This window comes from Tachyglossus aculeatus, chromosome X1, assembly GCF_015852505.1.
Source record: "Tachyglossus aculeatus isolate mTacAcu1 chromosome X1, mTacAcu1.pri, whole genome shotgun sequence".
NCBI classification, from domain to species: Eukaryota; Metazoa; Chordata; class Mammalia; order Monotremata; family Tachyglossidae; genus Tachyglossus; species Tachyglossus aculeatus.
In genome coordinates, this window is record NC_052101.1 from 49,358,928 (window position 1) to 49,382,045 (window position 23,118).

At 44.2% G+C, this 23,118-nt stretch overlaps 1 protein-coding gene across 1 annotated transcript in view; it reads right to left on the reverse strand.

The window, feature by feature from the left end:
- Positions 1–1,600: 1,600 nt before the first annotated feature.
- SAR1B (secretion associated Ras related GTPase 1B) overlaps positions 1,601–23,118 on the reverse strand; it is a 31,693-nt gene continuing 10,175 nt past the window's right edge. The window contains exons 2-7 of the mRNA XM_038772013.1: positions 18,484–18,559; positions 14,852–14,971; positions 11,374–11,439; positions 10,239–10,342; positions 9,273–9,404; positions 1,601–6,563 (exon numbers count right to left, since the gene is read on the reverse strand). Coding sequence (XP_038627941.1) covers positions 6,447–6,563; positions 9,273–9,404; positions 10,239–10,342; positions 11,374–11,439; positions 14,852–14,971; positions 18,484–18,541 — 597 coding nt within the window. The 5' untranslated portion in view covers positions 18,542–18,559 and the 3' untranslated portion in view covers positions 1,601–6,446. The remainder of the gene's footprint in view (positions 6,564–9,272; positions 9,405–10,238; positions 10,343–11,373; positions 11,440–14,851; positions 14,972–18,483; positions 18,560–23,118) is intronic.

A 23,118-nucleotide genomic window follows, 5' to 3' on the forward strand; every position in this document is an offset into this window, starting at 1 on the left:
AGAAAGGAAAGGCAGAGGGAGAGATGGGGAGAGGGAGAAGAAAACTGAAGAGAAAGAGATCATTATCTCAACACTGGTTGTCCAAACAGATCAATTATTGCAACTAAAGCTCACTCAGAATTGGTCAAAAGTCATGGGGAATCAAACCAAATTATGTGCATGTGTCTGAGGAAGTCAAACTCACTTTTGTTTATTTGAACTTCCAAAAGACTTCCAACCCTTAGGTCTTACAGGATGGATAGGCTTATACCTGGTGCTCATTTGCTTAAAGCTGAGATAATTAGATCTATCCTTAAAGAAACAAATTAGTGCTACTAATCTTCACCAATGCAGGAGGACCTTCAGGGCTTCTTAATTTTGCTGGTTAAGATACAGAAAACGAGTGTTTGAGGGATGTGTTTTAATCTGGATCTGACTCCATTGCAAACCTTTTTCTTCTCTCTTCTCAGCCTCCAGCTCACGCTTTGCTCCTCCCCTGCTGACCTCACTGTGACTCCCTCTGGACTCTTGTTATCTCTGTGCCCTCCGTCCAAATCTGCCAAAACAGTTCCCTCCTAAAATGCTCTAGGAGACTTTCCTCAGTTAATTCCCATCCTAACAGCCAGCCCCAACTCTCATCTGTTCATCACTGTTGTTCACTCTTGACTTACTTTTGCTTGTCAGTTGTACCTTTTCCATCCTGTTCGTATTTTAGATTAAACAGGGAAAGGCAAACCTAAGCTAATCAGTGTTACACAACATACTTTTTTTTGTTGTTTCCAAACATCCAGTAAAGTGCCTAGTACAGGGTTCTGCAATCAGTTAATGCTCAATAAAAACTAATGAGGAAACTTGGGACCAAGGATTTAGAAAGTTTCTGGCCTCAATGTTTTTCTTGGAGAGTTCATTACCTGGAGTTGTTCTGTGGGTTAATTACAAATTTGTTAAGTGCCTACTATGAGCCAAGCACTGTGTTAAGTGCCCGGGGGAGATACAAGATATTCAGGTTGAACACAGTTCCGGCCCCACATGGGCTCCCATGAGGGAGTAGGATTTAATCTCCACTTCACAGATGAGGAAACTGAGGCACAGAGAAGTTAAGTGACTTACCCAAGGTCACAGAGCAGACAAGTAGCAGATCCTGGATTAGAACCCAGGTCCTCTGACTCCCAAGCCCGACTCTTTCCATTAGGCTACGCTGCTTCCCATCAAAAACCATCAAAGGTCAGACAGAGGTTATGACGATTGAGAGGTTATGGCCTCTCAAACTTTTTCAACTGGAAAACTGGGCCTAAATCAGAAAGGTGAGCTTATCAACTTGACATTCCAGTAGCTGCCAGATTTCCCACAAGGCCTTCCCACTTTATCCCAGAGCACTGGGAAGGACAAATGATCTTTGCTTTTTGGTGGAGTGATAGTTTACCTCAGTCAATAGTATTTATTGAGTGCTTACTCTGTGCAGAGCACTTCAGCACGCGCTTGGGAGAGTAGAATTTTTTAAAAAGGGCCAAACCGCAACTCAAGCCCACCCAGGGTTGGCAAAAACAGAATTTTTCTATTTCTCACCAATGAATGAAATGAACCTTCCCTTTTGGGCAAGAAATGTGACTCGACTATACGGTTCTTCAAAGTTCATGTTTGAGTTTTTATTTTACTCGTCGGGACAATCAAATTCTTAGTGTCTGTTGACAGAACAGAATGCAATGATCAAAATCACAGGCAACAAAATTCAAGAACATTCATCCAACTGTTATACCTACCCTATGAGATAAAGTAAAAGTAAACAGATATACAAGTTTGGTATACAAATTATATCTTAAACAATAAATCGCATTCCAAAAAAGAATAGTTAAAATTCTACACTGGGATACTAATCCAAGCAGCAGTGTACAAAAGTGCAAAAAGGGTTAAAGATTAACAAGTGAACTCATTGGCTTCCCACTCTGAAGGATGGATTTTTTTCCATGGCCATCAAATTTCCCAAATCTAAACATCAAAATTTGTAATTTTGAACCTTCTCCCTCCTATAAATGGCCTTGTCTACAGGTATATTTCAATACCACCCTCCTTGAGTGGCTAATGATTGTGGTTGTTTACAGCACCTCTGGATTGAATCAATCGTGGCTGGCTGTAGTTGCTAAAATTTATATTATCTGGGAATTAAAGCAATCTTAAAAAAGTTATCTTTGGGTGTGATGCTTGCAGAAAAGCCACCCAGTCCCACATAAATCAAATTATCTTAAAAAGTGCATCTCAAAAATTTCATCCAACTCACAAAGGTGTTTCAAAAACAGTTATGATGTGAAAGCAACCAAGCGTTTGCTCTGGGGACGGTGAACGGTGGAGGGGGAGTTTGGCCGGGGAACGGTGGGGACTTTGGAGTGAAATGTCATTCCACTCAGTGGTAGAAAAATACCAGTGGAAAGAGAATTGCTCTGCTAACAGTCAGACACCTTGTATACGATTTGCATTGCATTTTTGTGGGGCATTTTTAGGTTTTCTTGATGGAAAATTTCTATCTTAAGAATTTTTACCACCGAAAGCCTCCACTGGGAATTACTGGTTGTCTAGGCATGTTTTATTTAAGAGTTTCTTGATACAAGGGCCAGCTGAAACATTCAAGGGGACATTGTGAAAGAAGTAAATGGGGGAAAGAAACTTGGTGCTTCTGAGAATGCAGCCTTCTGACTTTGGCTTAAAATTCACTTACCTCTATGGTGACAATAAAACCTTATTGATCATAACGCCTGTGAAAGCTCGGGTTATCAGAAACTACATTAACTGTCCTGTCAATTTGCATTAAGTACCCATCACCTGATCTCAAACTCTACTCCTAAACCGTTTTTCACGTTCAGATCAGCAGTTTCAAGGAAGCTTTTCCACAACAAATGCACAATACTTTTGGAAATTTAAGGGTGGAAATTTAAGGGTGGACACACATTGCTCATTCCTCCGAAGGAGACAAAGCGGCTTTGAGAAGTAAATCTCTCTGTTTTAAGTTAAATATCCCAAATGCCCTCTCGCCCAATTTATCTTTGCCAGTGCTTTATTTCCATGCCAAACCAAGTCATGCAAGCCACGGATGAGGTCCGGTTGATACCATGCCCGAAAGTGAGATTGAGAAATGCAAATGTGTTCTTAAATTGTCCAGTTACAGCATGTGCGACATTTCCCACTGTCTCACGGACATTTCGGTTCTAGAAAACACATGGGATGTGTAAAAAGCACTAGATTCTAAATATTGCTGTTCAATTATCTTGTGGAGGAGAAAGGCTTTATCCCCGGGAACTGCTCATTCGATCATTTGCTGGTGTCACTATTATTCCATGCCCATTTTATGAACTGCTCCTCAACTCTGGAAGAGCTATGAAATTCAACAGGGGTTCACTTTAAATGATTAGCATACTACTGTTTCTTAAGCCACGTCTCCAGTGTGCGTTTCGGTGCTTACGTGACACACATGTTCTATTTTAGATCTATTTGGGCAACATTTGAATGTATACTTTTAAAAATCTGTGACACACACAAAAAGCAACACTGATTTCAATGACGGCAGTGGAGAATGTCCAGAAGGAGAAATTCTCCAATGTGTTCCTGCTACCATTCAGTGCACATGAAAATTCAATGATAAAGCCAAACATTAACATCAGTCAGCCTAATACCAAAATTACATTTCACAACAGCGAGGACTTGAAACCTAAAATGGCGATGAGCACCTCTTTAAGTGTACACACTTGAGAAACGAAACTTCGAGCCACTCCGGTAGCAAAACTTTATTAAACTTTTTTTCCATTTGTCCTGCCCACAAATATTCTGTAGCATCTACTTTGCTTCACCCTGAGTGATACTTGGTTTGGTGTCCAGTGTCTCCGTGCCCTAGTGCTACACTTGCATTTTAAACTTATCACCTGACAGTGTGAAATATAAAAGTTGGCGTTTTTCCAAACACTAAATTTTACTATGAAAAAGCAACATGTACACAAAACACACAGGGTATTTGTATCATCCCCATTTTCCTCAAAGCCCTTCTACTGCTTCTCGGTGTCACCTTCACTTTCTTGTGGGAGCCTGGGAATAGCATCACATAAGCAACCTCCTGGGGAGTCTTATTCCAAGCCACTTCATGGATCAGTCTGGAGAAAAGGTTCTGTGAGCACGCTTCCCCCAAGGGGAGGGAACTTAAACACTGTTCTGTCCAGCTTCATTTCCCTCTGTCGTGGCAACAGGGACCCTCATCTCCCACCTCACCGCCACTCTGCTGGAACCTACTGTGTGAGGTGAACTTACCTGGCTTGGTTTATCTCTCGTTTCAGACCCGATCACTCCGATTCCCAAGTGGGCCTGGTGGAAGGAAGAAGCCAATTACGCTCCCACAAATAGAACGGATGTGGAGTTCTGAACGGGGTCATTTATAGAGAGAAGTTGTTTTCCCCACATGCCTAGTTGTGAGTTCACTTGTTTCCTGAACTCCATAAAGGGAGTCAAAAAATCGGTTTCCTCAAAATGCATTTATAATGAATACGATCGGTAGGAGCTGTTTATTAAGCTGAAAGGGCAGTGTTCTTCAACTCGGCGGCATATCCACGGGTTTTCTTCTCCTACAGCTCTCACACAAAATGCAGTACCAACAGGCTATATTTTCTCTTCCATTCTACCATGTCCTTAGCCAATCAGAACAGCACTTTTATTTTCTCTAAAAAAGGAAACGATGCCAAACTTGGTGGCCAGAAATTAGAGAAAAGTCTAATTTCTAGGTTAAAAATAACCCTGAAGATTCGGATCCCCAACCAAAGAAAAAAAAAATCACCCTAGTAAGATCTCCCTTTCCCTTCTGTTATCAAGCAGCGTTCAACCCTGTGGATCCCAGGTCAGGCCAGGATGAGGGAAACGCTGTCGTGACTGACAAACCAATAAGTGTTTCATCTTGGAGTTACACACTGAACAGAGTTGACAAATGACTAGCCCAATACCTATGTAACCAAAAATGACACCTTTTGCTTAAAATGTCCCTGAAGTCTCAAACAGCCACAGAGAATTTACTTCTGACCTATAACTGATTAGAAGAACCAGGGCCAAGTCAGAGATTTTAAGTCTCCAAACTTCTGTTTCGACTATAGATGGCTGGGCAAGCTAAGTAAAGTTTTACTCAAATACTTGGGGAGGGCTTCCAGGGAGCTACGAGGTGCGGGAACTTCTAGAAAAATGGACACTCGGACGCCGGAAGAACAATGTACAGCAAGAATCACCTGCGAGGAACTGACCGCCATGGTGAAAAACTGAATGGTCACTTTCCCCCTGGCCACAAAATCATCTTCCTTCTAGGCCAGGAGACAAATGAGAGCTTAATCAGAATGAGCAGAGCACAAAACAAAAACACCCAGCCACCTCACACAAATCTCCCCGATAACCAAACACACAGAATGTAAACGAAGAGTAGGCCGCGTCTCTTGACTGAGGCAAATGGGTAGGTCAACTTGTGGGAAAGTCACAAAAGCCGCTGCCTCTCGTTTGCACCGGAGATGACACTACACGTGAAGAGGGCAGGGCTTCTCCATCACCTGCCCGGATGAAGGAGCCCAAAAAACAGCACCGACAAGCTCGAATGACGTTCAGAGACTCGCGTCGTGACCGAGTTACGGTCCCTTAAACGAAAATGTGGATCACGCCCCATTCCAGAGTCTTCTCTTTCTCTGGGAGGCGAATGAAATGGACCACTGAGAAATGGACCTTACTGGCGCTAATTCCTTACTGAAGTGAAAATGACGAATAAGTGACAGCCTGGAGTCAGAAGCTGTCTCAAACAGCAACCAGTCGCAAGCCACCTTAACGAATGCGAAAAGTTCAGTCTTCGTCCCCGTTTCACTGAACAGCCCACCGCCTCATATTCCTAGGATATCTTCCCTAGGTCAGACCCATGAAAATGAAACATTTCACCAAAAATTCGATTTTGTTTTATTGCATGACGTTGCATAAGAAAGAATATTTTTGAAAACCGTAAGGCATCATGCAATTAATAAGCTAATTATTAACTATACCTTAAAGACAGCTGGTTATTTCATCTAAATTTATAAAACCGGTTCCAAAAAAGAACACAATAAAAAAATTTAAGGTGATGAGCATTAAATACCATTCACAAATCTGTAGATTTGAGCTGTTAAAAAGTGCATTTCAACACACGGAACTGGAAAGCCCCCTCTGCCCATAGATGCCGGGTGCTAAGGTCAAATTAGAAAACGCCCTAAGAGCGCAAACTATATCATGAGATTAGAAAGGAAACCTTGTGATCTTTAAACTAACCTGTAATCGGTTTTCAAGCCTCACAAATTAACTATGATACATTAACAATCTAAAAAATAATACGCTTCATAACCAACAAAAAGTCTATTGAATTCAAGTGATGTATGCTAAGTGATCAAACAACTGAGCAGGTTTAAAACTCAGACAGGGGACCTGATGTAAACAGGGCGTTAATCGATGTACTGGGCGACCCATCGGAAGCCTTCTCCGTAGCCTTGCCTCTTTAGCACGCTGCACATGAAGACTTCTAAGGGCCTGGCATTCAGCTCTTTCAACGAAACGTTGCCCTGGAAGAGAGAGCACAGCAGTCATCTCAGAGGGAAGCGTCTTTAAAACCGGTCACAGACACAAAAAAACGTAGACAGGCCTAACGAGACAGAAATGAGGAACGACTAAAATCAAGAGCTGTGTCCTTAATGCAGCCTAGGCCGCTGCTGTGGCAATAGTATTACAATTAAATTGCTGCCTTAAAATGCCCGCTCCCCCCGCCCCTTAAATGCAGGACTTGTGTGTTTGTAAAACCCTGTATTCAGGGAAACCTTCGCTGTAGCACTCATCTGAAGCCTTGGTTTGTGTGCACAAACCGCTTCTTCGGACTCCACAGGCTTCTGTTGTTAGACGAACATTCCCAAGCAATGATCTACCCAAAACACAAGACTGAAAACGCCTGTTCTGGGAGAGTTTAGTGGTCTAAATTCACTGTCTTCTTATTGAAAAGGTCTGTAAGTTCAGCTCGGCTAGTCCGCATGGGACGGAGGTGGGGTGAACACAAAGAAATCACCAATATATCACCCTCTAGACTGTAAACTCCTTGTGGGCACAGAACTTGTCTACCAATTCTGTCGCACTGTACTCTCGCAAGTGCTTAGTACAGTGTTCTGCAAACAATAGGCATTCAAAAAATTCCATCATGATATATTGTACTCTCCCAAGCGATTAGTTCAGTGCTCTGCACACAATAAGCACTCAAATACCATTATGTCATCGTGTACTCTCCCAAGAGATTAGTACAGTGCTCTGCACACAGTAAGTGCTCAAGAAATACTATCAGTGGATTACATCACTTCTGTTCCTCACTGGGTGGAGTGCCAAATAACAGCAATCACTATTTATTTATTACTAGGTGCTAAATTCCTAGGGCAGATATCCTGTCCCAGCTGGGGCTCACAATATAAGAGGCAGTGAAGGCAGGTAGCTTATCTTTATTTTACAGATGATGAAACTGAGGCCCAGAGAGATTATAAGAAGCAGCGTGGCATAGTGGAAAGAGCATCGGCTTGGGAGTCAGGGGTCATGGGTTCTAATCCCAGCTCCGCCACTTGTCAGCTTTGTGACCTTGGGCAAGCCACTTAACTTCTCTGTGCCTCAGTTACCTCATCTGCAAAATGGGGATTAGGACTTTGAGCTCCTTGTGTGACTACCTGATAACCCTGTATCTACCCCAGGGCTTGGAACAGTGCTTGGCACATATTAAGCGCTTAACAAATACCACCATTACTATTATTATTATTATGCGACTTGTCCACGATCACACAGCAGGCCACTGACAGAGCTGGAAACGGAACCCAGACCTCACGGCTCCCAGACTTTCCACTACGCCATGCTGCCTCCCAGGTGAGTTTATAACTCAGAGGATTTCATGTCCTTCTATCATTTCTTCCCACCTGTGCTAGAAAAGCCCTGAAGAAACCCCCAATATTGCCAAAAACAGAAAACATAAGAATAATAATAATATTAATAATAATAGTAATTACGGTATTTGTTAAATGCTTACTAAGTGCCAGGGACTGTACTAAGTGCTGGGGTGGATACAAGGCAAATCGGGTTGGACACAGTCCTTGTCCTGCATAGGACTCACAGTCTTATTCTGCATTTTACAGATGAGGTAACTGAGGCACAGAGAAGTTAAGTGATTTGCCTAAGGTCACACAGCAAACAGGTGGTGGAGCCGGCATTAGAACCCATGCCCTTCTGGCTCCCAGGCCCAAGCTATATAGTCCATTTTAAAAAATTAAACTCTTGAGTATTTACCTAGGGAGGGGTGAACTCCCAAAGACTGCCTCTTCCAATTACTGTTAAGCTTCCATATATATTTTACAGTTTACATTTTGGATGGCTGAATTTCACCTTGTTCTAATGGCTGTTCATATTTTATTCTTTTTGTTTTATTTGTTAGTCTGTCCTGTGAGCACTTTACAGATCGGGGACCCTGTGATAACTGATCTTGCAATTACTCCAGTCTGATAAAGTACTTGGCCCATTCTAAGTGCTCTTTTATGTGCTCTTCTACATAGGTTAAATATTACACTTTGATTCAGACCGGTCCCGTTTTTTAAAGTACTGTAATCAGCTGGATGGCACCAGCATTTTAAATCAGAGGGGAAAAATGGGGAAGAGAAGGAAGAGCTTGGGAGCACCCATATTCTGAATATGCTTGTCTCCAGAGTGTCAATTTTCAAGTGGATGCTTCTGAAGGGAAGAGCTGGAGCTGCTTCTGAACTAGGCCCAAGCATGAAGACACAGGGGACACAAACGTCGCAAACTAGAGTGATGAGGAGCAGTGTGGCCTAGCAGAAAGAGTACAGGTCTGGGAGCCTGAGGACCTGGGTTCTAATTCCGGCTCGGCCACTTGCCCACTGGGGGCCCTAGGGCATGTCATTTAACTTCTCTGGGCCTCAACTGCCTCATTTGGAAAATGGGGATTCAAATCCTGTTCTCCCTCCCTCTCAGAGCCCCATACGGGACCAGGACCGTGCCCAAACTGATTAACTTGTAACTACCCCAGTATTAAGAATGGTGCCTCACACATAGTAAGCGCTTAAATACAATATATAAAAAAATAAAGCGAAGTAATCCACACCCTGTTAAAACTCAATATGGATCACTCTCTTGAATGAAAATAAACCAACAAATGTAGTATAAAAAACTGCTGGAACTGAAAATTGATACAACTGAACTGGATGGGTATAAGGACAGATGACAAGGGAAATATTTACCTTTCCTGTTGTCTGTCCATACAGACCAAACATCTCCCGTAACCTCTCTTCGCTAACGGCTTCGGGTCTGTCGATCTTGTTTCCAAGAATTAGGATAGGCACATTAGCAATTGTTTCGTCGGTCATTAGTGACTACCGAGAGGAAAAAAAAAATTCAAATGACACGATAATGGTGTAAAATAAGTTCCTCCCTCTGCTCCCTCCCTGCCCTGCAAGGCACTAGGCATTGTGGATCCCTGTAGGAAAAACGTCTTTCAAAGCCCCCAAACTGGGGGAGATTACGCAAGTTGCTCTCTGGGCACAATGGTTCAATTGTGCTAGGAATTACGTTTTGGGGTGGGGTTTTTTTTTGAGGAAAAAGGACCAAAAAGGAAAGGAAAAGTAGACCCACTGAGCAAAGAGCAGGAGTCTATACAGCATCTGGTATATTTTGGAGGCATATTATAAATAATTGTTTTATCAATCTCAGAGGTTCCCCAATCTTTCCCTCCAGGAAGCTTTTCGGTAACAAAATTTTGTTAAAACCATGTCATGTTTTAGACCTCAAGTCTTGCGAGGGCGAGATACAGCTTGAGAATACGGGTTGCCTGCAGGAGGAGGAGCAGAGTCCGGGAGCTTGCCAGGTGGGTATCACCATAGTAAAGAGGTTTAGAAGGCACATTCCCTTCTTGTGCCTGGATCAGAGATGTGAGATGAGTGAGACGGCCTGGCTCAGAGAATCCTGCCAAGTGGCCACTGAATCATCAGCCAAAGGCATGTTGGGCTAATTCTACACCTGAAAAAAGAGCCCCGGGCCCAAAAAACGAGAAAAACCTCCTCTCCCCCGGCCTGAGGAGCTGGGGCTCAGAAAGGCCTGCATTCATCAGCGCAAGGGAGGAGCGGGGCAGGGAAGGAAGCTCGGAAAGGAAGAGCAGACCTCCCCCACCCTGTTGGATTGCTACTTTTGACTCGAGCGATTTAACTTACGTCAAGTTCCTGTTTGGACTCCAGCAGCCGATCGTGATCCGCACAGTCCACCAGAAACACAATGCCGTTGATGGCCGGCAGGTAGTTCTTCCAAACCCTGCGAGCTAACACAAGCAACCAGAAATCAATCCCAGCTGCTCAGGGATGACAGGTACTTAAAACCCTTCATATTACACTGAAATGCAATCGAGACGCTTCGAACGAGTACTGGCCGACGCAGCCAGTGACGGAACAGTCGGTCCTCCCAGAACCCAGGGATGGTGTTACGGAAAAGTCTTGCCTTGCCCGATGATGCGCCCGAGTGCCCAAACCCTTCCGTCCGAAGCAGCATCGTATTGTACCCAGAAGGGCGGGTGCTGTGGGAAGGACTGTTCCCTAATTCCTCCAGGCAAAAAGCAAAATGAAAGCCCATTTTATAAAAGAACTGCCTGGGCTTTCTTTCTTCCTGCAGCAGCAGATGAAACAAATGTTTGCTGGACTGGGGGTTTGTTATTAAAATTCTGAATTCTAGTCCCAGCCAGCTCTATCTACCACGAAACTTCCACACTGGTGGAGAGAGAAGAGAGATAATATTTTTTAACGGACCAAGGTCATAATTTCAAAACACACCCTCAAGCCCTGTCATGGGTAGCCCTGACCGTTTGTGCCTCATAACCCTGAAACTGGAAACAATTCCACTAACATGCTATTGGTCAAGAGTTCAATTCCAGTCCTTTTCTCTAATGAATCTATTCTCAGATTTCTTTTTACGGGGCACCGTTAGAGCATACTTTGAAATGCAAGAGGTTTAGCCAGGAAACATCAATGCAACTAAAATACTGTACGTGGACTTGCTCAGAGAGCTCATGAATTCAACACCGAAACTGAAACTACACGTCACTCCTTGCCGTGAAGAAATGCAGAGAGGGGCAGAGTAGGCGGAAGTGAAAAATCGGTCTACGCAATCGGGTCAGTTCTCTGATATCTGGAGGACGGGGAGTAATAAATTCAACGAGGGCTGGTCTCTGAACTCCTGCCCTTTCTTGAACTGAATGAGAAGTTCTGATAGCTTGGAAGAAAACGCTTCTACCAAGTGCCAACCGACTTTCTGTTCATTTTAAACAAGGTGGTCAAAATAGAGCTAATTTAGCATTACCTTGGACATGGCCACCCAGATCGAAGGTAGTGAAAGTCATTCCAGCGATCGTCAGCTCTTCTGAAGCTAAAGACAAACAAAAAGACCCCTTGGTTTTTTAAGTATCCAGGACCCCACCAACAGTCTATTTTTTTTTTCTTTTAAACTATATTTGTTATGTGCCAGGCCCTGCAAGCTAATCACATTGGAAATCGTTCATGTGCCACATGGGACTCCTGGTCTTAATCCCCATTTTACAAAAGAGGTAACCGAGGCACAAAGACAAGTGACTTGTCCAAGGTCACACAGCAGGCAAGTGGAGGAGCAGGGTTTAGAAATCGGGTCCTCTGAGTCCCAGGCCCGGGCTCTTTCCACTAGACCACGCTGCTTCTCATCATCGAATGTTGGATCATATCATAGAAAAGTCAGTAAAGAGTCATTACAAAAGAACAGACACTTATAATAAGAACATTAAGCCAGAGAATGTTTCCCCTTAACACGAACTCAGTTCTCTCAGTTTTAGTCAGTAAAACAGCTGGGTCGGGAGGTTCAATTTAGATTCATAATCTGTTCCATCCCTAAAATATTAGATTTTTCCCTTCAAGACGTCCTCTGGAAATGCCACACCAACCTGCTGGGTTTTGCAAGATCTAGGAACCACTTTCTCTAACCACTGTCCTTCTTTGGCCACTACACATCTCTCTTCACCTTGCTAAAGAAAATTCCTGAGAGGTCAGCTTGAAAGTTTCCCCAAATTCTGAAACTGAAGCAGTGCGGTCTCAGGGAAAGAGCATGGGCTCGGGAGTCCGAGGTCCTGGATTCTAACCTCAACTCTGTCACTTACCTGCTGCTTGACCTTGGGCAAGTCACTTAACTACTCTGTGCCTCAGGTCCCTCATCTGCAAAATGGGGATTCAATACCCGTTCTCCCTCCTACTTGGACTGTGAGCTCCAGGAGGGACCTGAATATCTTGTCTCCAGGCTGGCACTTAATACAGTGTTAGGTATATAGTAACCGCTTAACAAACACCACAATTATTATTATCTGTTCTAACCTCATCATAAGGCCACGGATCCCTCCGTTCTCTGGAGCTGTTTTTCACCCATGCCCTTGGCCCTCACCACCCACTCCCTTGGCCCTCACCACCCATTCACTCAATCATATTTATTGAGAGCTTACTGTGTGCAGAGCACTGTACTAAGCACTTGGGAAGTACAAGTTGGCAACATATAGAGACAGTCCCTACCCGACAACGGGTTCACAGTCTAGAAGGGGGAGACAGGCAACAAAACAAAACATGTGGACAGGTGTCAAGTCGTCAGAACAAATAGAATTAAAGCTAAATGCACATCAGAAGGGTATTTGCCGAGTCCTTCCCCAGAGCCCTAAGTGGAGTTAGAAATCTCTGGTCTGACCCAACCTGATCCACTCCGGTCCCGGTCCGTCCCCAGGCCGAGCATCTGGGAGTCAGATGCGATCCGGGCATCTTGAGATTCTGACCTGATCCACGGTAGGCCAGAGGGGACCAGGGCCATGGCGGCACACGTGTGGCTGCTCCTTCAGACTGCCGACATGCCACCACACGGGAGTACAGAAGACAACACGTGAGTGGCTGCAGACCCTCGAAAGGAGGCCCCGGTTCCCGCCAGACGGAGAACACCCTCTGCTGCCCTGCCCTTTCGCGGCCCAAGTGCCTTCAATTGGCAGGGAGGAGGAGTCGGAGGAAGAGCCAGAGGTCAGGACTGATGGGTTTCTTCGGCAGGGCCTGGTCAAGGCACGGCCTCTTGCTCACTCATTTCTCCTTCATTTAATGCCTTCTAAAAGCTTGCTGGTGTCCTTAGAGTGACGCTCCCTCGGGCTACATTGGGAATGAACTGCACCTTGCCTCATTTTCTCCCCATCTCTGTTCAAATCAAGGTCAGGCAGAGAGAGGGCTTTACCTTGTTCAGTGAACCCTCAGTGTGCCGAGTCAAACGGCCGACACCGAGCTCTTTCTGGGGTGGGGCCTGAGCCAAAGCTCGCTCCTGTCACACCACCGGTTTGGGGCTCTGCTGGGACTCTGACCTCTGAACCTTCCAGGTTTTACGGCCTTCCACGCCAAGTGTCAGGGCAAGGACTGTTCCTTTATCACCTCTGAAGAGGATCTCTTCACTCCGCAGGATAAAAGTATCCATACAGCCACTGTACCGTGCAGATGCCCTACCAACTGTTCCCCAGAGAGTTCCCCCAAGAGATTTTAATCTAAAACCTTGGCCAAGATGACGATACTCCGATGTTTTCTTTACAATATATAAAAATAACTGGGTGACCCTGGGCGAGTCACTTTGCTTTTCTGACCCTCAGTTACCTCATCTGTAAAATGGGGATTAAAACTGGGAGCCCCATGTGGGACCTGGGCTGTGTCCAACCTGATTAGCTTGTATTTACTCCAACACCTAGTACAGTGCTTCGCACACAGTACATACTTAGCACTCTAAAATTAAAAAAAAATTGATAGGAAGAACAAAAAACGTACTTAGCCCTCTACCTTCTGAAAATTCTCTTTCATCATTTTTGTCTTGGCTCCTTAAAACATCACCGTGAACGGGTATTTTCTTATTATTTTCATTTCCTGAGGTACAGAGAGGCTTCTAACTTACCTAGGGTCACACAGCAAGTAGCAAAGTGCTTTGTCAGTCCTCCACACATGGTAAGCGCTCAATAAATCCCACTGACTGACTGCTGGATTAGAGAGTGGAGTTTCCAGTCTACGATATTGCCTACTAAGCCATTCATGTTCACAGAGGAAAGAAATGCTTGTTATTGGCTGACAGTTCTTCACCTTAGACCTGCTCTGGGAGCCTCTGGCTAGTACTGATGCAAGGGCACCAATTGTTCTTTTAGTCTCCTACTTGGTGGTGCGTCATTTGTCAAAACTGGACAAGTATGAGCTACACAAACTTAGGGAATAGACATATGCTGCGACCCACCACTCCACACTGAAGACACCCAGTTCTCCCACAATGCTGACGAAGTCACCGCCAGCCAGGAGAAGTGTCCTTATAGACACTGTCCCCTCCAGGTGTCCTGTGAATTTCTCCCCCCAGACCAAGATTTTAATCCAAAACCAAGCAAAAACCTGAGGTTGCCAAACCTCAAGTTCAGGAAAATTTGTACTTTTAGTACACAGCAGTTCCGACACCACACACAGCATCTCACGATACAGTGCCAGGCCGAGCTTAAACGGGCTGGTAAAACTGACCAAAAAAAAAAAAAAAAAAAAGCTATGACAGAACTGAGTGGATCAGAGTATTCAGAACTAAGCCACAATATTACAATGGAGGCAAGCATCCACGGTTGTGACATTTAAAAAACACAATATGGAAATGAGACATGGTCGGTGTCCAACCTGATTTGTTTATATCTACCTCGGTGCTTAGTACAGTGCCCGATACATAGTAAACACTTAACAAATACCATTAAAAAAACAAACAACAACAAGAAAGGAAATTTACTTACTGGGATGTAATGTAGGGACATACTGTCCAAGTCTGTCATCTTTCAGCATGTGAAGTAATGTTGTTTTTCCGGCATTGTCCAGTCCCAGAAATACTAGCTTTCCAGACTTCTTGTACAGTCCTGCAAAGGATTCAGGCGAGGTACTAAATGAAAATGAGTTTATTTACCAAAATCAAAACACTTGCCTACCTGGACTCATTTTTAGATGAAATGAGAGGAAAAAAATCTGCCAATGCTTAAGTGAACTAGGGAAAGGAACTACCTCTATTTCTTATTCTATAAAATGACCCCAGAGAGAAAAATCAAGAAGAAATAGCAGGATCTAGTTCCACATTCTCTCAGTTTTATGATTTCCCTGATTTCTGCTGGACAAGCTATGATTTCTAACCTGTTCTTGGGTTTGAATTCAGGAGTATTTAAAAGTATAAACCTGCAACTCTCTTTGTGATTTGGGCCCTTTAACTGCTTTCAAAGCAGTTTCCTTTTCACTCAGCCGAATACGAATTTCTGTACACACACCTGCCACATCAAAATGCATATTTTGATGCTGATTAACTCACCACACCTCAGGGTGAGTAGGCAGTTTCTGGAATAATAATAATGCCATCACATAATGCCATCAAACACAAGCTATCATGGATGTATTGTGCACTGGGCAAGAGCACACCAATCAGATGTCCTGTTGTATTTGCTGTAATTTGTCTGCCAATGAACGGGAAACTATGGGAAAAAGACTATTTTATGGGGAGGAGAGAAATCAAATATCTTTAACAATAAAAATTCATCAGATTTTCATTATAAACTGATTAGAAAATTCATTTATTTTCCCCTAGGTGAAGAGCAGGTCTTTCATTACAAAAATACATACATTTCATTAGGATGGCAGGAAACAAGTTATGTGGTTTAGAGATATCAATTAGAACCGTGATAGGGTTGAAAAAATTGCATTTGATATTAACAGTTGGGTGACCTAACTCCCATAATCAGATGGGAGACCTATGACGGTATCTTAAATTACTCATCTGAAAATCATGAATGAATTCAGAGCAGAGTTTGCAATGTTTTTGGTTTCTTGACTCGTATTAGAGAAGCAGGACAACGTTAGGGGAAATTCCATCCAATGCCTGACAGAGTTTGTGAAAAACACTCCCATTCAAATTAAGAATTAAGAAATGTAGCAATTCCTCATGGCCCCAGGTCAGGAGAAACTGAAGAGTCACTCAGACTTCTAGACTGTGAGCTCACCTGTGGGCACGGATTCTATTTGTTGCTGAACTGTATTTTCCTAGCGCTTAGTACAGTGCTCTGCACCCAGTAAGCTCTCAGTAAATTCGACTTAATGAATAAAGATATTCCTCTTTCCCAAAGTTTGAGGGTCAGTGACTTCATTCAACTGTCGACCTATTTATCTGGTGATTCTCCGGGACCCTGTGGCATGGCCACGTCTTTATGAGGCCGGGAACCTTGGACTGTGCTGCCGCTCTAGCCGTAAATCAGCATCAGAACTGGGATGGGAATTGCCCTGTGAGTGCTGGGGTGGGCAGGAGGGACCCACATGGGCGGGAGTCCCGTAAGCCTGGGAATCCCCCCAGGTGGTCACCACAGCCCTTTGGAGCGGGACCAGGCCTGCTGCCTCCCGCCAAGCCAACCCAAGATGGCAGTCCTATTGCCCTGCAGGATAAGGAATCTTCAGGTCCCAACTGTGCCCGGAGCACAGGATTTTGAGGGCTCCTTCCCCCTCAGAACTGTTTCAACTACTTCCATTATCTTGAATTACTAATTTTGTCATTCATCCTTTCTGTCCCCACTGTTATCTTTGTTTACCTCCATTTGGCTAACAATAATAATAATAATAATTTTGGTATTTGTTAAGCGCTTACTACGTGCCAAGCACTGTTCTAAGCACTGAGGGAGATACAAGGTCATCAGGTTGTCCCACATGGGCTCACAGTCTTAATCCCCATTTTCCAGAGAAGGTAACTGAGTCACAGAGAAGCTTGCCCAAAGTCACACAGCTGATTAGTGGCGGAGCCAGGATTAGAACCCATGACCTCTGACTCCCAAGCCCGCGCTCTTTCCACTGAGCCACGCTGCTGCTCTAACAAGCCCGTGTCTACTTCATTCATTCATTCAATCGTATTTATTGAGCACTTTCTGTGTGTAGAGCACTGTACTAAGCGCTTGGGAAGTACAAGTTGGCAACATATAGAGACGGTCCCTATCCAACAGCGGGCTCACGGTCTAGAAGGGGGAGACAGTCTAATCCGTTTGCCCGGTCCCTAACCAGTGTTTGGCAACTACTACTAGATGTTGGATTCGGTGATTTAGTAATACTCTGAGAAGTAGTGTGGCCCAGTGGATAGAGCACAGTCCTGTGAGTCCGAGGAACCTGGGTTCTAGTCCCAGCTCTGCCACTTGTCTGCTGTGGTACCTTGGGCAATTCACTAAACTTCTCACTCCAATGCTTGGTACAGTGTCCAGCACATGGTAAGCATGTACCACATTAAAAACAAACAAACAACAACAACAACAAAAATCTCGGCCAAATCTCACTGTAGTGGGCAAAAAAACAATGGTCTTGGAAAGTCCACATCTTGGCAAATGGAACTTGTCTTTGCTTTCAATTTTTTATTCCACTTTAAAATAACAACATGCGGGCTGAGATTTCACTTAGGGAAAGTCTGAAACCTTTATATTATGATCTTTAAAGGTTAGGTCTTTTCCTCTTTCAATTGGCTTCATTTGCAGTGCCTCCTGCCTTCATGACATCCGTAGGTGGATTGCCCCGGACACTTCAGACTTAACATGTCCAAAACAGAACTCAATTTCCCACCCAAACCCAGCTTTCCCAACACTAAAGACAACACTGCACTCCTCTCTGTCTCACAAGCCCTCCACTGTGGCATCATCCAACTCGTCTGTCATTCAACTCATGTATTCAGTCTGTCATCAAATCCTGCGGTTCAACCTTCCTTACATCTCTAGAATCCACCCCTTCCTCTCATCCAAACTGCTACCACATGGACCCAAAACACTCACAATATCCCTCAACCTCCCTGCTTCCATTCCACACTTCACTTTGCTTTCCGAATCAGTTTTCTAAAAGAGACTGTTCTCCGCATATCCCCCCAACTCCTTTCCCTAGGGAAGGCCCTATTTGTCAAGGAAGAAAAATCTTTATGTTGGACAGACCAAGCCTTCTACCTCCAGTTCTGGGTAAGAAAACCATTCTGTTCCTACCTGAACAGAGTTCTCCTCTAACTAGCCCACAGAAAAAGACTATGTGTAGGCTAGAACTATGGATAAATTTGAGCCCTTTTAAGAAAAAAAACAGGAATAGGTTCATAAGCGGATTAACTACTGCCACGCTGGAATGCTAGCCAAAAGGAAAGTTAAGTAGACAATTCAGAGGTCCCTGTGGCAAATTTCGGAAAAGCCTCAGGGGCCAAAGATCGAATATATCTTATCTACATTACTGCACACCTTACCGTTAAGGTACACAGAACAGACCCCCAGAAAACCGCTTATAAATTAAGACACAGGTGGATAGTCTGACGACATTAAGGGAGAGAAGCTAAAAAGGTAAGAAATACAAGGGGTGAGGGAGACAAACGCAGAGACATCCACCTTACCTAAAAATTGTAGTACACTGCTGAAACCACTGTAAATCCAATCAAATATGAAGGACATATCCAGATCTTAAAGGGCCTGAAAGACAATAATTAACATGCTGAGTTTTACATTTTACATTACCACTGTTACTGTACAAAATATGCTCTCACATGGGCCTAACCTATTTCACACTGCCCCCAAAAACGTATAAATCAGACATTGCCAACCATTGGCAATGCGCCCTAGAATGTGACCAGCCACCCTGGGACGCACTTTCAGGCCAGTTCACTTGGAAGCAGCACCTCAGGAGATCCGAGTTACTGACCTGGAGTCCCCTAGCCATTCTTCCTAGTTAATAAAGGGCAAGTGAAGAGTGTTCCTTTTCTGTGCTAGTACATGAAAAAAAAAAAAACTGCCACCGAAACTTTGCGGATCTCCATAGCTAGAAATAAACCAACATAATAATCATGGCATTATTACGTGCCTCAGGTTAAGTCGTGGGGTAGGTACAGGATAAATCAGATCAGACACAATCCCTGTCCCATACCGGGATCACGGTCTTAAAAGGAGGATTAGCACATATTTGATCCCCATTTTACAGCTGAGGAAACAATCACGGAGAGGGTAGAGTGACTTGTCCACGATCAACCTGCAGGCAAAGGGTAGAATCAGGAGTAGAACCCCAAGTCCCATGCTTTTTCTACTAGGCTATGCACCTCCTGACCCGATCCATTGCCAATTAACAAACCGCTTTATGTGCATGCCTCCCAACAGTTGAGCATCGTCTTCCATAGCGATAGTAACAACAGGGTTGAAGGTTGGCTCTAACACTTGGAAACTTGGCTGAGACTGAGCTACCCTTTCAAGGTTTTCGCTGGGGGTGAAAGCAATTAAAGTGTGTGAAACTCACCATCCATCTTTTCGTGGACAGCAAAACCATGGTGGGTGATTTAAGTGTGAACTGAGGGTTTTTCACACGTCGGAAGAGCTCAAGATGATGCTATAAACCCAAACTGTGAAGCTGACACAGGAGACATCCTCAGCTGCCAAGAAGTTTTCATTTTGAGCATAAGGATGGAAAGGATGCCGGGATTCCGTATTGTACGCTCCCAAGCGCTCAGTACAATGCTCTGAGCACGATAGGCGCTTAAAAAATACTGACCCTGTGGAAAGAGCACAGGTCTGGGGGTCAGAGGATTTGGGTGCAAATCCCACCTCTGCCACTTTCCTGCTGTGAGATCTTGGGCAAGTCACTTAACTTCTCTTACCCTCAGTTCCCTCATTTGTAAAATGGGGATTCAGTTCCTGTCTCCCTCCTATTTACAATGCGAGTCCCAGGTGGGACCTGATGATCTTGTATCTCCCCCGGCGTTTAGTAAAGCACACAGTAAGGGCTTTAAAAAAACCACAATTACTATCAGTATTACCACTGACTGACTGATTGATGGAGGGCAGAGGATGGGGAAGGAGCTATCAGGAGAAAAAGCCACCATTTAGGGGCCTTTCAGCCCTGACTGGAAACTCTTCGGGCTAGTCAGAGATCTGGTTTGAGAACAGTGCTGGGGGTTCAGATCAAACAGTTGCAGGGGTGACCGGCCCCCTCATCCCTCTGGATGCCTCACCTCTGGACACATCATAAAATATGGGCCTGGGGATAATAATAATAATAATGGTTTCAACACACATTAAAACTGCAAGCTTTACTCTAGACTGTCAGCTCCTGGTGGGCAGGGTCTACGTCTACAAACTCTGCTGCATTGTATTCTCCCAAGTGCTTCGTACAGCGCACGTAGTAAGTGTTCTTTGTATAAATACCATTGACTGATTTTCTGTGAGGACAATAGATTCCTCTCATAATGCCATCATAATCCCCAGGAGAACACTGGAAAGGCACAAATCCAAATGCTCCATTACACAGTCACCTCATCTATAAAGTGGGGATTAAGACTGTGAACCCTGCGTGGGACAACATGATGCATAGTGCATAAAGCATGGGCCTGGGCGTTGGACGGTCATGGGTTCGAACCCCAGCTCTGCCACTTGCCTGTTATGTGACCTCGGGCAAGTCACTTGACTTCTCTGGGCCTCAGTTCCCTCATCTGGAAAATGGGGATTGAGACTGTGAACCCCTAGTGGGACAGAGACTGTGTCCAACCCGCTTTGTTTGTATCTACCCCAGTGCTTAGTACAGTGCCTGGCACACAGTGGAACACTTAACCGATACCTTAATTACTATTATAATTATTATATGGGAAGCAGGATGGCTTAGTGGAAAGAGCCCGGGTTTGGGAGTCAGAAGAAGTGGGCTCCGCACTTGTCTGCTTTGTGACCTTGGGCATGTCACTTAAATTCTCTGTGCCTCAGTTATCTCCTCTGTAAACTGGGGATTAAGACTGTGAGCCCCACGTGGGACAACCGATAACCTTTAGTCTACCCTAGTGCTCAGAACAGTGCTTGGCACATAATAAGTGCTTAACAAATACCATATTAATAATTACTATCGTTACACTGCAGGATTAATAGACCACTTCAATCAAGATTTAAGTCCCACAATCTGATCCTATAAGAGATCCTGAAAGGCCTCTTTTTGACCTAAGCCAAAACCAAAGAAAGAGCATGAAGCCCAAAGAAGCTTTTAGGTTTTTTGTAGCAGGCTATCTACTTAAAAAATGGATCCAAGGGTACTGCTGAGTTGTCCTCATGCCCTACAGAGGCACTGCAACTTTGCCATTTCACATTCCTTTCCTATTAACTGGCAAATGCCTGTAACAAGAGAGCACACATGAAAATATTGCAACCAGAAAATCCTAAATTACTTTAAATATCAAAGATTCACTGGGCTTCAAATGTTAGCCGAATAAGGGGGAGGTTGGCATATAAAGGAGAGAGGAAGTAAGAGGGGACGGTCTAAGCAACTGATTTTTGTTTATGAAGGATTTGGTGCTTCCAAGCATATGCGGTGATTCCTCTACATTCTTTGGAGCAGCCAGGTGAAAAAAGAATCCAAGCAGAGCCAGCAAATCAATCATCAGGCTGAACAATACACTGTTGGCACTCTTAGGCAGGAGTTCGAGGAAAGGAGCTCTCCGATCGCTTTGGCAAAAGGATAATGTAAAAGAATAACACTTCGACCTTGTTGGCAATGAGAGATAAGAATGGTCATAGTTCAAACTTCAGCTAAAACTACTGCTTTCTCCCCAGCACAAAATACTCACACACACACATACACTTTAAGCGCTTAGTACGGTGCACTGCACACAGTAAGCACTCAATAAATACGATTGAGTGAATATATATAGTCATCCCTATGGCTTAAGTGTCAACTGAATTTCTATTTTTAAAACTAACCAGGCTGCCCAATTGAAAAAAAAAAGTTGTTTGTGACAACCTCCATAGTACGGCCATATCTTAATGTGGACAGGGAAGGCCTGCTAATTCTGTCGTACTGTACTCTTCCGAGTGCTTAGTACGGTGCCCTGCATGTAGCAAGCACTCAATAAATACCATTGATTGATTGATATCAACACCAGTTAGGCAATTAGCAAATCAGAAACACCAAAAAGCAGTTCAAACTAGGATTTAGACCCCTGAGAGTGAGATCTATAAATTCCCACAGGGAAGCAGGTACATATATATATATGGACTTTATTTATTTATCAATTTATTTTATGTTAATCTCTGTCTCCCCCTCGTCTGTCAGCTGGTTGTGGGCAGAAATGTGTCTGTTGTTACACTGCACTCTCCCAAGCACTTAGTACACTGCTTGGCACACAGTAAGCGCTCGATAAATATGACTGAATTAATTGACTGAATGAATGGCACCAACCGAAGCAACATCTTCACTTAGGCTGACGACCCTGTTAGCACAGGGATTTGGATGAGTCCCCTCACTAAATGGTGCTGGCTTGTGGCTCTGGAGACAGACTTGAGGTGCAATAGATTTTTCTCCCCCTGATCAATAATCAATTTAGCCTAATCAAACAAACCATTGTCCCTAAACACAAAGACCCGTGCTTCGGATTTCATCAGAGGGGAATGTGGTGAAATGTAAACACACTGTTTACATTGCTTACACTGCTTTTTGACAGTCTTTCTGGTGTGGAAATTTCGGTTCCAAAATTTTGATGGTGGTGTGTTAACTGCTCTCCAGTGGAATTTTCGAGATGATCATAAATGATATTTTTCATGGACCCTAAGGAAAATCAGCCCCAGTGAAGGTGTTTACAGTAAAGTATCCCAGGAAAGGCAGAGTGGCCTGGGTGAAATGAGCAAGGGACTGAAAACCAAAAGACGTAGGATTAAGCGGTGATTTGTCTAACTGAGGCCACGTCGCTTCACCTCTCTGGGCCTGGATCCTTCATTTGTTAATTGGACACAATAGATGGTGAAGTCCCTGTGAGGCAGGGCCTGTGTCCCAGCTCAAAACCTATCACCTATCCCAGAGCTGAGCACTCAGCAAGCACGGAAGACATGCCATAATGATTAGCTGAATTAATTGGGGGTAACGGCTCTTCAGATTAATGAAACCGAATGACAGGAATCTCTCAGCCCTCTACCTCATCAACTAAGGGACTGGGCGAGAGCCTTTCGGCTCCCTGCCGCCAACGCTTACCTGTCCCTCACCACCTCAAGGAGACACTTTGGACCACTGGCCA